The sequence below is a fragment of the Aricia agestis genome, chromosome Z (assembly GCF_905147365.1).
Source record: "Aricia agestis chromosome Z, ilAriAges1.1, whole genome shotgun sequence".
Lineage (NCBI taxonomy): Eukaryota > Metazoa > Arthropoda > Insecta > Lepidoptera > Lycaenidae > Aricia > Aricia agestis.
The window spans coordinates 5,626,851-5,641,885 of NC_056428.1; the positions used below are offsets into that span (position 1 = coordinate 5,626,851).

General features: G+C 35.9%; 1 protein-coding gene across 5 annotated transcripts in view; it reads right to left on the reverse strand.

The window, feature by feature from the left end:
• Positions 1–430: 430 nt before the first annotated feature.
• LOC121739023 (collagen alpha-1(XVIII) chain-like) overlaps positions 431–15,035 on the reverse strand; it is a 77,561-nt gene continuing 62,956 nt past the window's right edge. For 2 of the 5 annotated variants that reach the window (XM_042131327.1, XM_042131328.1), the window contains exons 4-25: positions 14,172–14,240; positions 12,281–12,298; positions 11,528–11,557; positions 10,372–10,396; positions 10,030–10,148; positions 9,277–9,357; positions 8,989–9,111; positions 8,529–8,723; positions 8,146–8,304; positions 7,824–8,022; positions 7,247–7,308; positions 6,978–7,166; positions 6,698–6,808; positions 6,245–6,467; positions 5,862–5,938; positions 5,562–5,654; positions 5,007–5,108; positions 4,334–4,482; positions 3,793–3,978; positions 3,150–3,293; positions 1,807–1,896; positions 431–1,455 (exon numbers count right to left, since the gene is read on the reverse strand). In XM_042131327.1, coding sequence (XP_041987261.1) covers positions 1,407–1,455; positions 1,807–1,896; positions 3,150–3,293; positions 3,793–3,978; positions 4,334–4,482; positions 5,007–5,108; positions 5,562–5,654; positions 5,862–5,938; positions 6,245–6,467; positions 6,698–6,808; positions 6,978–7,166; positions 7,247–7,308; positions 7,824–8,022; positions 8,146–8,304; positions 8,529–8,723; positions 8,989–9,111; positions 9,277–9,357; positions 10,030–10,148; positions 10,372–10,396; positions 11,528–11,557; positions 12,281–12,298; positions 14,172–14,240 — 2,493 coding nt within the window. In that variant the 3' untranslated portion in view covers positions 431–1,406. The remainder of the gene's footprint in view (positions 1,456–1,806; positions 1,897–3,149; positions 3,294–3,792; positions 3,979–4,333; positions 4,483–5,006; positions 5,109–5,561; positions 5,655–5,861; positions 5,939–6,244; positions 6,468–6,697; positions 6,809–6,977; positions 7,167–7,246; positions 7,309–7,823; positions 8,023–8,145; positions 8,305–8,528; positions 8,724–8,988; positions 9,112–9,276; positions 9,358–10,029; positions 10,149–10,371; positions 10,397–11,527; positions 11,558–12,280; positions 12,299–14,171; positions 14,241–15,035) is intronic. The other 3 variants (XM_042131329.1, XM_042131330.1, XM_042131331.1) reach the window with 3 other exon arrangements.

The following is a 15,035-nucleotide window of genomic DNA, read 5'->3' on the forward strand; positions in this document are numbered from 1 at the left end:
TGGGGCTGTTTCACAACTTCCTGATAAGTGCCGGATAGGCTATCTACCACTTAACTTGACAGATAGAGTATGGAGAATCTGTCAAATAGGTTGTGGATAGCATATCCGGAACTTTATCAGGAAGTGGTGAAACATGCCCTTAGTCAAAAATCTGGCTAATAAAATTTAATGTAATCAGCATAGTTAAGATTTTTATTTTAAGCACTATCCTATAATACTTCATAGACTTATATTACTATGACCATAATTGAACTCAAACTAACGATTACAGCGGGGCTAAAATGGTCACATTTAGCAATTCCTCTCAATTAATTCAGCAAATTAATTGTCAAAACTGTCAAACTGACAAATGTCAAGTCAGTACAAAAAACAGAAATGAATTGCAAGCCGAGTTGCATTTTGCGATTTTAGAAAAATAAATCATAGGTATTATGATTCATGTCATGATTCTTCAAAGCGACCATTTTAGCCAGCCAGTCAGCTTACTACTAAAACAACCTAATAAAAGTTAAATAAATTCTAGCTTTTGCAAATACGCAACTAAATAGTGTAAACGAACATTACAATAACTTTCTAAAGTAAATAACTTAAGTTTTAGTATAGCACAACTAGGGCTTTTACCTTAACTATGAACAGTAATTCTACAATATGAATTACATATTACAGTACACCAGATTCATGGTAGACTGCTTGCAGAGAACGCACGCTCACAATATTCTTAGGCCGGCCATAGACTGACCGCATCATGCAGTCGAGAACCGACTGCAAGATGCTGTTGCCGCACGGCGATCTGCAGTTTCCATACTAAATTCATATCCGCAATACACGGACCGCTCGAGCAGTTCTTGAGAGGTCGGAGCAGTCGCTCTGCGGTCGAGTTCCGCGGTGCGGTCGAGCAACAAAGTTATATATAGTCGACTGCATGATGCGGTCGTGTTGCAGTCGTGTACGACTTCAACGCGACCGCTCTAGAGCACTCGGTCCCGACTGCGACTTGCGGTCCGTCTATGGCCAGTCTTAGAGTAGATACTGGATGTAACAAGACAGTAATTTCGCAATGTAAATAGATAATTTTATAATCTAGACTTTGACATTTTACATTATTTTATATTGAAATTGCCATGTAGTTTTGACTCTAAGGGCCAGTTTACATTTCACCTTGACGAGCGACGCGATTCGAATTATTGCGATGTACCTACCTCTATAATTTTTAAACAAAGCCATCCATCCATCCAAAAATTAACAGAACAGCCGACTGCGGCATGGGAATGACAAACCATTCCAGTTTAAAATAGCTCAATTATTTAGAAAAGCATCGCATCGTCTTTTCATATTGCAGTGTAAAGTGCCCTAATAAAATATTAGTACATTGAATTATATAATTCTAAATATAATTTAGCATAATATTAATAAAGTGAATCAATGTGTCTTTCCATGTGTCGATGTCTTGCATACCTGAAAAGGAAAATTTTAGAAATTGAAAAAAATCGACCAATCACGCATCCTTTAAATTTAATTATTAGTAAATTGTTAGATTGTATAAACAGAATGATAAATAAAATAAAAAAATACAAATATATATATATATATATACAAATATATATTTATCAAGAAACGTATATATATATATATATATATATATATATATATATATATATATATATATATATATATATATATATATATATATATATATATATATATATATATATATATATATATATATATATATATATATATATATATATACGTTTCTTGATAAAAGGAAAGATTATTTGTCGTTCATAATTGATAATTTTAACTTACTGGTTATGTCTTCTTCTTCTTATTTGTTCTTTCCGTCTTTGCGGTGTTGACTCTATACATAGCACTATGAGTTTCTTATCACAGGAATATCTAAAAAGGAACAAGAAATAAGTAAAAAAAAAACTATAACCCGACTACGTAAAAAATACATTATTTTACTATAATATTTTATTAAAAGCCAACCAGTAGATTAGCCGCTACGAGGGCACGTACATACATACATCCATACAATATAATAAAAATACTTTCCTTTGGCTTCGCAGTAGTTGTGTGCAAAATACAACAATTTCTACTATTAATTCTACTCCCATACGCTTCAAAGATAGGTACAAGATATTTCAGCCACAATATTCCAAGAAACAGGCCTATCCAGTCTTAGATTACGTTAGACAACAATTATCTGAACAATAGACCAGAGTCCAGTCCACTATAATAGTCTTGGCTTATCCCCTGCCGCAGCTATAACTATAGGACTTGAATTAGTGTCATTCGCACATTGTTACAGTAGGAAGCAACTGTTATTATACTGTATTATAATGTATTAGATGTCGCCCGCAATTTCATTTCGCGCTAAACTAATTTAGTTTTACATAAATTTTTTCTAGGACAACAGGCCGATAGACACACTTTAACATTTATAATATTAGTCCTTCGATCGTGGATTCTTGTAAATCTATTGTGTCTCGTTCACCGGTGAGCTTATGGGGCTTGATGGGTTGATATGGATAATGGATATAGATAGTCCGTTTTAATTAATTCTGATCTAAATATAAACAAGGCTCTGTTTATAATATAAAAAATACACTATGAATATAGGATTTTGTCTTTGCCGTAATTTCTCCAATATTACATTGTGTTTTGTCTTTGTTTGGAGATGGAGAAGACTTTCATTCATATGAACTCAATGTGGTAGTCGACTTTAATGCTCGAGCTCGAGCTGCAAAAACCTCTTCGCAACTTCGTGGCGCTGAAATACGTGGGAGAGCCATGCTTCGGCACGAATGGGCCAGCTCGACCGGAGAAATACCACGTTCTCACAGAAAACCAGAGTGAGTGAGTTTACCGGAGGCCCAATTCCCTTCCCTATCCTCCCCTATTCCCTTCCCTTCCCATCCCTACCCTCCCCTATTACCCTATTCCGTCTTAAAAGGCCGGCAACGCACCTGCAGCTCTTCTGATGCTGCGAGTGTCCATGGGCGACGTAAGTTGCTTTCCATCAGGTGACCCGTTTGCTCGTTTGCCCCCTTCTTTCATAAAAAAAAAAAAAATACGGTAAAATATTACAGGTTTAGGTTTAAGACATTTAGGTTTGTTGGTATTGGGGTAATATTAAGAATACTTGCCTATTCTGCTCTAACAATCTATGATTGTAGAGTGGAGATGCAGCTCCGAATCTTTGCGGCCCTTTGCTGGACCACTCGTCGCAGGAGTCGGCCTGCTTGTGTAGGCCAAACGCGTTGCTTCCATGCCACACTGATTTGTTTGGCCTGAAAAACAGTGAATTTTAGCTTCATGATCTTTTTATAGTCACTTTTTCAAAATCTGCAAACCTGAGGGAGAGAGGGCTGGTAGTCTACACTTCTACAGTGAATTTTATGCTTCCAGATCTTATTAAAGTCACTTGATTTAATACCTTCCAACCTTCAGAAAGTAGGAGGCTGGAAGACTACTTGCAACTTCTTCAGTGTTGCGGGTACAAACTCTTTTTTAGCAAGGAGCAATCATATTATACAACAAGGACGAAGAATACCTTTAGATCTCTGTAGATAGAATTAAGTGGCGTCCCGACACTGTCATGTTTTATTATGTGGCAGTACCCACAATTCGCCTAACATTCCTGCATCGCGCTATCGAAGTTTTCTGAGCGCGTCGGTTATGTATTACGTGGGCTTCGGCCTGATCGAGCCCAATACCTCGCTCGGTCGGAAGATCTTTCTTTGTGGCCGCCACGCATATTCCCACATCGGTGATCACATAAAACCTTACCATACATTATCCTTCAGCACATTTCTACCGCTGAAACTGTAGATATTTGTAGAAAACGGAGCCTGTGATCCGTCGAAGATAGTCCTCCAGGAGGGGAACATCTGATCCCCGTGGAGGTTCACTATAGGAATATCCCGAATTGACTTGTAAAGGCTGTTCTTGATCACCACGTTCAAGTCTTCTTCTCTGCAAAGCGTAAAAGTAAATTGGTAATGTTTTTCACGTTACAATATTTCCTATAATATTATAATCCTTTCTTATGACATAACGAATATCTAAAGTCATCAAAATTGGTTCGGCGGCATACGCATATGGGGAGGCCGGTCAATCCAGTCGGTCTGATCACAGGCCAACCTGATGAATGCACACGGGAATGCACAAAATTAGTTAGAACAGGTTCATCAGATTGACTTTGCCTTCCCATGTAATAAGGTTACATACAAGAAGGCAAGCGTAAAACATAACAGACAGGATCAAGCTTCCACGTTTATAATTAACAGGATTTGGATAAAAGGTTCTGTATTTAAGTACAATTACTCACTTGGTTGATAGGAACGCCACAAATTTTCCACTAATGGCGAGTCTCTCGCCTTCTGTGTGGCACGCCAGGTCCACAGCACTCCTGCCAGTTCGATTGGTTCTACTCAACATGTTGCCCGAGTATGGCTCGTTTAGCGCTATCATTCGAATCTGCAAGAAGAACTTACTTAATATTTATTTAGTATCAAATTAGAATAAATTATACCATTGAGGAAATTGATTCATATACCAACGTGATTTGGTCGGATCACGTCAATTAAATGTTAATTGTGATATTCTGTTGGCTGGGTTTGACATAACGCGACCAAATTACGTCGGTCCCTCATCTGCCTGTGAATCAACTTCTATGATAGTCATAATGTTACATAGGAGGCCGATCCATCGGAGTGATCGCAGGGCGACTTAACCGGAACCGGAACCGGAGAAAAAGATGTCTAAATGATAACGAGCGATCAATAATAATTGATTGACGTAAAGAATTTCCACTACCAAGTTCATTTCCAATAACGAGAAACACATTTGGGCTTCGCAAAAAATATGATATTAAGAGTTAAATGCGACAAATCAACAAATGTTGAATGTAAAAAAAACCCTAATTAATTTGTAAACCTTTGTTATGTTTGTGATGTAATGCTATTTAATTAATTATTGTGTATAGTTTTAATTCTACTTACATAACTACTTTGCGAAGTGGTTTGCTGCCGTGCAGGAAGAGAAGGCCTTGGTGTTGATGGAGGCTGGATTCTATTTGAGCTTAAAATATTTCGTTTTGTACGCTGAAAAAATTGCAAAAATTGTAGAAAAATGAGACATCACAATGTCGATGATAATAATATTATTATGAATATTATTATCATCAAATAAACTGAAAAAGAAAGTAGAACAGACAAATTGTCTGATGGCAAGCTTTAGTCGCAATCCATGGACGTATCAAATGTGTTACCAGTACAAAACATCTCGCATTCCTAGGCCCGAAATTGATATCTATAACAACTAGACCTATTTTTATTATCTAAGTTTATTAGAAAAGTTTTTGATATTATATTATTAGCTTGATATTTTAACGCCTGAACGTGTTAATAGTAACATTATTTTTGGGTCTAATTTCGGAAGTCAGTTTGGAGGTCAATCTTTTCTACGAATCTTTCATTCGTGGAAAATATCTCCAAATATCTATACGACATATAAAAATTACACAAAATCGAATATTAACAAGTTAAGCATATTACCAGCACCGGCTGCCATCCTTTTTGCACCCGCAAGACCAATTCATCTTCATCTAAAACATACGCGAGTGTTCCCAAACGAATAGTGTGAGTTTTCTGCAAAAGGAAATCCCGTTACTTCATTATAATATTCTTATTTAAATATGGCTAGTTATTCAAAGCGCTTTTGATTAAATAACGCCAAAATATTGACTCGTCAACAACACTGTTGACTACATTTAAAAAACTGTGAAATTGAGCAAAAGCGGATGATATTTTATTAACTGTAGGTTTTACTGTTTTTGTAATATTGTAAATATTTACCTTTATGTAACCCATTTTAGATTTGAACAGCATAACCGTGGTCGCCATGAAAAAGTCGTCGTCATTTAGGAAGGTATCTAAAACAATAATTATGATATATTTTAAAATAAATATATAAATGAACGTTTATTCAAATTTTTTTGCCGTGCCGGTAGAGAGAAAACATTAAGATTTCGTCGTTTATTCACATTTTTATTATTATTAACAGTTAAGCAGAATGTGTGAACAAAATTTTACGGTCAACGAAAAGGTTGAGTCTACATCCTGCTTAATTTTTTTTTAAAGTAAACTTTACGACGTAGAGAGAAAAGCAGAATTTTCAAAGGGTAATCGGAAATGAAATTATGGGCATGGATTGCGAATTTCTCACAGAAATTGAATACCTGGATCAACTTCGTCGTATTCGATATAATTGTCAACGTTCACCGACGCGGGTTCGCCTTTAGGACCAGTAAGGGAGACTCCTGGTGGTCCGGGGGGTCCAGGTGGTCCAGGCGGACCACGTGGTACGGTCACGTTGTGCCAGTTGCACTCGCCACGAGGACCTACTGGTCCCGGCAATCCATCTTTGCCGGGTTCACCCCTGTCACCCTTTTCACCCTTTTGCTGTAAAAATATTGATGTTAGATATTTTACAATTGTTGGGAATTTGATTCATTGGCAGATAGCGGACCTACGCTATTTTGTCGGGTAATGTTAAGTGAAAGTTATTCATAATCTATTGGTTGAGCTTGACATCAGCCATCCTTGAGTCAGCCATCTTCCTTTGATTCAATTTCTCTTTTAATACCTGTTTAATACGTATAAAAATATATAAATAAGGAAATGTCACTAACTCCTTGCATTCCTCTGGACCCAGGCTCCCCCTTCCACCCTCGAGGACCACTTCCTCCTCTACTTCCTCTATCCCCTTTTGCACCTTTTTGACCACTGTCTCCTTTAGGACCCTGCACAAAAGACATGAACACAATAAATTCGAAACAATTATTAAAATCATTTATATACACAGTATTTCCTTTTGCGAATTATTATTTTCTGATTGATTTTGATTTTAATGACGTTATTATGTATTCTTACGGAACTATAATAAAAATTATGTAATAAATTCATACCTACTTTCATGAGAGTAATTTCAGATTGTGCGACATTTCCAGGTGGTCCAGGAGGTCCCGATTCACCCTTTTCACCTCTTGTACCCTTCTCTCCAGGTGCACCTGTATGACCTCTAGACCCCTTGTGACCGGGAAGACCATCTTTTCCCGGGGGTCCAATAGGACCAATTGGCCCTATTTCACCTCGGTCACCCTAAAATAGTGTAACGATTATTTCCTATGCATTTATGAGACAAATGTTCCTTTTTTTTAAATTAAATAATTAATTGTTACCTTTTGTCCATCTTTCCCGTCATCTCCTCTAGCCCCTTTAAATCTTTTGATTATTGCGGTATCTGAAAAAACATAGCAATGAGAAATTTTATTGAGATTCACAATCTATATAAAAAAATTAACAATACAATAATCTTACAAAATAGAAATATAAATAATCTGAACTCGTAAATACTTCGTAATTTGTGCCAATCTCAAAGACTTGTAATACGACAAGAGCTTTCCGCTTATTTTACATAAAAATATAAAATAAAATTTATTAGACACTACATAAAAATCAAGTGAGGTGAAGCGCCTGCTATCCTATATAGGTTAGGAAACCTGTACAGAACATAATATGAATTGGAAATGCCAACACTCAAAAAACTATATTATGTACAATATAATAAACATAACCCAAATTAAACTTTTAATGCCTTTTAACTGCATGAAACACAGTTAAATATAGCATGAGTTATCGTTTTACAGAGTTTTTATTTGTAAATATTAACTTTTACTGTATGATTGCGTACTATGGATATGAGGGCTTTGCTATTTCACTGAATAGTATCTTAAAAATAGTCAGTAATATACTTACACTCCAGATGATCTATGTTAGCATCCAGTATAGAAGATAATCTTGCCGGTGCCCCCGCAGGACCTACGTCACCTCTGTCACCTTTGTCACCTCTGTCTCCCTTTTCACCGTGACGTCCATGCTTTCCAGGTGTTCCAGGAATACCATTCTCCCCTGGTGCACCTGTTTCACCACTAGGGCCTGGTGCCCCATCTATTCCCTAATTATAAACAAAAAGATGTAACGATAACAAAAAAATTATTATTATTATTGACGTGTTACTGATTTGGTAAATGCTATATTAGTTGTATATTTTTTGGAAATCATCAAGAAATAAACTCACCTTATGTATTACCGTATCTCCTTTGGCTCCCTTTTCTCCACTAGCTCCTTTCTCTCCCTTTTCTCCGATTTTGCCCATCGGTCCTTCCACACCCGGAGGCCCCGGTGGACCCATGTCACCTTTTTCCACCAGCGCTGGTTCCTTTGCGACTTCTATTTCCTGTCAATATAATTTCTGACACAATTTTTTTCAACATACTTAAATAACTATACTTAATATAAAATGTCCTAACTTGCATTTGAAATAATATGGTAAATAGCCATTGTACAATGATATTATAACCAACGCAATAATATTATAATACGAAATCACTTTTTACGCCATGTACGTTTGATTATCCCGTAACCAAAAAAATATAAGCATGTGATATTGTCATCAATCACCTTTGGCACTGGTCCTGGAGGGCCTGGTGGGCCTGGAGGTCCTACTGGTCCTCGTAAGCCGGGAGCACCATCTTTCCCCGGTTCCCCTTTTGGTCCATCTTTACCGTCTCTACCGGGTATTCCATCTCGACCTGGATCTCCGTGCTTACCCGGTTCACCCTGTGGTCCCCTTTCACCCGGATTACCAGTTGCTCCCTAAATAATGATCATAGATGTGTATAAATTACTATCGACATGTAAGCGATGTTCTTGCCTTTTAGTACTCTTTGTAATTATATTGGTCATCTAGAGCCACTATTTTTTAAATTTTGCCGATAATATTGTGTACTGTTGTGTTAATCATATAATTCATTAAAATATATTGGCCAGTTTAAATTAATAATTATGACGTATTATAATAACTTTTAGTATATTTTTTAATTTCTTTTTGAGCTTCAATTACAACAAATATGAAAATTACCGTAGCTCCATCGTCACCATCTTCCCCTTTTTCTCCTCTTTCCCCTCGAGGTCCTTGTGGTCCTCTCATCTCTGGCATACTTAGTAATAAATTGGAAACCACCTCTTTCGAGCAACTGCATGTCTGGAAATGAATACTCGTATTAAAATAATCACTTACACTATCTAAAAAAAATATTTACCTATGTACTTTACTTTTTAAAATTGGCTTAATTTCCGGTGCAGATTTTGGAAATTAATATAAGCTAACGATTTTTTATTTTTATTTCATGGTTTTCATTTAACTTACCCCCTCTGGGCCTTTTGGTCCAATTGCTCCCGCGTGTCCCTGTGGTCCTCTTGGCCCCGTGATAGATGCGCCCGGTTCACCCTAAAAAATAAATCAAGTTATCAAAAAAAATCAAAATGTTAATTGTAATCTTGTATTTAAAATATTTTGTATTTACGACGCGTTTACAATATTATAATTCTGGTTATTACTGATTCTGCTTTTTGAGAAGTTCCTTTGTTGAAAAAATTATATTCAGTTATCAATTATATACCAAGAATAATGTATTTTTGCGGAATATTAATATAATATTTATTAATATAATTTAATATTAGTAAATAACAATAAAACACAACTCAACTCTACGTTGATGAAGAGTTAAAATATACGTTTATTTTTACCTCTAATGGCATACTAATATTATATATGCGAAAGTGCGTCTGTATGTCTGTTACATCTTCACAGCCGAACCAATGAACCGATTTTGCTGAATTTTGGTATGAAGATTCTTTGAGGATACTTTTTATCCCCGGAAAATGTACGGTTCGCGAGCGATAAGTGAATTGAGGCGCAACGGAGTTACGGGCATCAACTAGTACAAAATAAATTTAAAACAACTAAGGTTTTGAAGCCAGTGATATCTTAACTACGAGGTTCCCGTGTTGAGACACTGGAACCTCGTTGTTTTTTAAGGTTGGTAGTCTGAGGACTACCGACCTTCCATGTTCAATAAACGTTTCATTATAAATTTTAAAATATAAACAAATACATTACCATTCCACCCTTTTCCCCTCTTTCACCCTTTTCACCCCTTTCGCCTCTTTCGCCCTTTGTACCGGGATCGCCTTTTTCTCCTTTTTCAGCTTCTTTTTTTCCAATTTTGCTTTCATCGTCTAGTAAATAGTTTATATTAATTAAAATAGGGAACAATTATAATGACCACCGATAACTTAATTATAAGCCATTAAAATATTTTATAGCAACAGTAAAATATTTAGTAGATAATAAAAATTTATCGGAAATCAAACAATGTAGATTTATTTGAGATTTATTTTCAGAAAATAAACTAGTATCAACAACTGAAAAGTAATAACTAAAAAGTAACAAAAATCTTACCACGAATATAACTGCTATCTAAGAACTGTAAATATAAAAAATATATTATCACACTGCAAGGTATAATAGGTATTTAAATAATAAAACGGAAAGGTTATAAAAGCATTATACTGAAAGCCATTAAATGGAAAATTAAAATATATCAAGCAGCATTTTACAAAGCTTGTTATAAGTTATATAAGAACCATACGAACTAAGCCTATGACGCATAGGTTGACATCATGGGCGTACCGAGAGGGGGGGGGGGGGGAGGGGGTAGCTGCCCCCCTGGATCATGTTTAATATTTTTATATATATATAATTAATAATATAAAATTATTAATTTTTTATTCTTTATAAACACCTAGCTTATAAAAAATCTGATTTGCCCCCCACTGGCCCAGAATCTGCATAATTTGCCCCCACACCCCTGGCCCAAAACCTGGGTACGCCCATGGTCGTCATCATAACAACTAAATTGACTAAATATAATATTTTTGTCATTTTCCGTTTATTTCACTATCTCTGTGCTATCTCTGTTAGATATAGAATAGACCAGGAAAATATAAAGAAATGAGAAAGAGAATGTGAAAAAAATATATCTCCTTGAGTATTTATTATTAACCAAGGAAATATTAGATATTGTGGAATTTATAGGAATTAAAGATATTAACGAATCACATTTATTTTAATTGTTATAATAAAAATGCAGCGCAGTGCCTATTTTTTATTTTCCTGCTCATTTAATTATTTTAGATTTACATTTTCTATAGAACCATTAGGGTTCCTAAGTGATGCTACTATATTTGGGGGCTCCACGTTCATGCCTTGTTTGAGTTTATGGACGATTTTATGATCGACAAAATATTATCTTTGATTACGACATTAAGGAATAACCTTCACGCATTAACACCAGTTACTTGTGGTATCAATCATTATTATCACCCAAGTGCCGTAGTGTGTCCTATAACCTCAAAATGTTGGTGCCAACCAAAAATTTTTGGATCCAAAATATTTTTTTATTATTATGTATTGAGTACTTATGTATGTGTTATAGTAGTTTTTTCTTACTTTATCCTACAATATGTACGAATAATATGTGGAATATTCGGATAGTGGAGCCACCATAGGGTTTTTATCGTGTGTTTAACCCTAAAGTGCATGCATTTCGACTTACAGACTTTCCTGGCGGGCGTTCTCTGTGAGTCTGCGACACAAATATAGTATTAGTTGACCCAAGTAGGTAGTACAGTCAAAAACATTAGAAGTCTATAAGAAATAACTAGCTAAAAGCCGAGCTTTGTGAGGGCTCGCGTCGTCACACCTTGACTAACTGATGATAACACATCAATGGGCGTGATAGTTTTTCCGCAAAATGTACCACAAAATGTTCAGGTTGTGGGATATAAAATACTAGGGCTCGCTTCGCACGCCCTGAAAATATAATAATTTACGTAGATTTAGATGGAGCCAACAAACATCTTTAAAATTGCCTCCAATATTGCTTTTATGGTTGTAGATCTAAAAATTGTGTACAACTTAGAGTGATTCTTTACCAGTTTAGAACTACTGAAAAATATTTATTAGTTATTACTTCCGAATATTATGTAATGTATTATTTATTATATTATTTCTTGTCATAATGTGGTTGACAAACATAGTATATATTTAGTACTAGTTGGCTCACACTGCTAGACCTGCCTACCCACTGAATATATTATAGTAGTACCAAGTCTAGCTAGTATTATTTTATGCGACTCCTATGTTTTTGACTGTACTATTGCATAAAGTCTGCAGATAGAACAATTATTTTAGAGGAGTATGCTATACTTAATAGCTGTGTAAATAGAACACCTTAGATAAATAGATATTATGTTAAACATTATATTGGTTAAAACATATTTTATATTATTTATAGTAACACACTCACACTATCAGGTAGTTTATCCTGTGAAGTAATATAAAAAATGGATCAGTACAATTAAAAAAAAAACAATAGGTAAATGTGTTGGAATTTGTAAATAACAAATAAGTAAGTTATTATCGAACTTCATTCATCATTCATGCAATAATTCAACAAATTTAAAGTAAAAACCACAGTAGTCTAGGTAGGTAACGTGAGAGAGCCTTGCTTCGACCGCAGAAATACTACGGGCTCACTGAAAACCGGCGTGAAACAGCGCATTCGCTGTGTTTTGCCGAGTGAGTGAGTGTACCGGAGGCCCAATCCCCTACCCTTCCCTACCCTCCCCTATTACCCTATTCCCTCTTAAAAGGCCGGCCACGCACCTGCAGCTCTTCTGATGCTGCGAGTGTCCATGGGCGACAGAAGTTGCTTTCTATCTATTTCTAGGAATCATTTTTAGAAAATGTCATTTTGTTCGTGTTTTATCGTATAATATCAAATAGCTAGTAATAATATCAAATAGCTAGTAATAATTAATGTTCGTGCGTCTGGCCTAAGATACACACGTAAATCGACTTCTAGTTTTGTATATAGGAAGCAATTCGAATTTGCACAATAAAATCTGACGGGCCCGCTCAATCTTTCAGTTTGCTGTGGATTTTTCGAACTGACGGCTTACACGGATGCACTCTAATCCTATTGCCTGCCTTACACAAATACAACTTTGACTAGTTGTTTTGACTGTATTTGCGAATTTGGGACAGACAGATTATTAAGTGAATTTGTAGAATCCATTAGCAAAGTTTTCTGACCACAATACTGCGTTGCGCTATCGCATTGTAATTTGTATAGATCTACTTAGTGCTTGTCCATACACAGCGGGCACCGCGCGGTTTAGATCCGCGCGGTTAAGAGGATACCACAGCAGCTAGAGAAATGAAAAAAAAGTACGTGTAATATCTATAGCTGTCTCCCTTACCTCAAGCCTATACCGCAGAACGCGATAGAGACAACTGCAGAAAATCCAGAAAATCAACGATTCGTTGTCCCCTGATTCCTTCTCCAAAACTTAACCGATTTAAGTACTTTTTTCATTAAAGATTAAAAAAAGGCTTGAGCTGTGTTCCTATGTTTTGCTTTTTTTGTATAATCTATCCAAATCTGTTTTCTGGACGTTTGAACACAGTGGAAAATCTGGCCATTTTTTTGGGTTTTTGAACGTTCATATCTTATTTAATAATTAAATTATGAAAAAAAGGAAAACATAGGGACATTGTATTAGTGGCCGTAGATATTCAGGAAAAAAATTATAACTCTACTAGCATTATCCAGGGAGGAAACAGGGGACAGCGTTTGTATGGGAAAAATGGCGGTGTGGAATCCTCTTAAGCCGCTCGCAGCTTATTACTATGGCGTTGTATTACCTAGCGTTCATAGAGCACGGAAACCACGCGGTTCCCGCATGTCTGAACAAGCACTTAAAGTACTACTTGTACTATTATCTATTCTATGGTACGTATAACGAACGTTTTCTGTGGCAACAAATTCGTGCTGGGCCACAACTCTGCGTTGCGGCATCGCATCGTAACGATCAACCACAAAAGTAGTAAAAACTGCTACTAAATTGCATTGCTGTGCGACGTTGTTTTTACGATTCGACCCCACAACGAAGTGTGGCCCGGAACTTTTGTTCTTGATGTAAATCGATTGCTTTAGACTTTAGAGGTTTAAAATAGTGTAAAATACACAAAAACAAGCAAAATCAACATCATAATATCAAAAACCCGCATCACGCTGCACAAGCACGAAAAATTTGTGAAAGTGTTCGATTCTCTTTTTTTTCAATTATGATACGAATACGTTGCTGTTACTATCCCCGCTAAACCCCGACAGGTTTAAAAGAATTATTACTTACATCCTTACAGATCATCTCTTGGTTGTAGATTTTCAGGTTCGGTAGTATCAACAAGTCTTGAATAGCCCCCTGAAAAAAATTAAACAAAATATTATTCTACGATAATGTACTTGTTAGGGTTCCGTAGTCAACAAGGAACTCTTATAGTTTCGGTCTGTCCGTCCGTCTGTCGGTCCGCGGTTTTGCTCAGAGACTATAGGACCTACAAAGCTGTAATTTGACATGAATGCACATATTAATGATGCCGGCAAAATGGTTCATGAAATCTTAAAAAATATTTTTTTATGGTACCTTCCCTACACATCAAGCGGGGATGATTTTTTTTTCACGTCCACCCCATCGTATGGAGTGTTGTTGGATAGGTTTTTAAAAAATATTATGAGTATTCATAGGTCATTTCCCGATTTAGGAATCTGTTAGTGAAATATTAAGTTTTAAAGTGGAAAAAATCGTTAGAGTCCAGTGTCCCCCCCCCCCCCCTTCTACCACTTAAACGGTTGCCTCTGGAAATGTGAAAAAATTCATGGGAGTATAAAATATGCTGAATTTAAAAGGAAAACTATAACGGCTAATAAGACTTAATAAGTTTTTTGAGTTATAGTCGATCAACTAAAAAAAATGTACCTATTCGACGAAATATAAAGGGACTTTTCGTTCAAATTCCTTTGAACGTAACTGAGATGATGTTGTTAGTAGTGTAAAACACGTTATAAATGTACATTCATTGACCATACCGAAATTATCAAAAACTAGCTGTACTACGGAACCCTATATTGCGCGTGGCCCGACACGCACTTGGCCGGTTTGTTTTTGTTCTTAACTTTGTTTGAACCAGAATTTCTAGAAACCATAAATTTTTCAGCT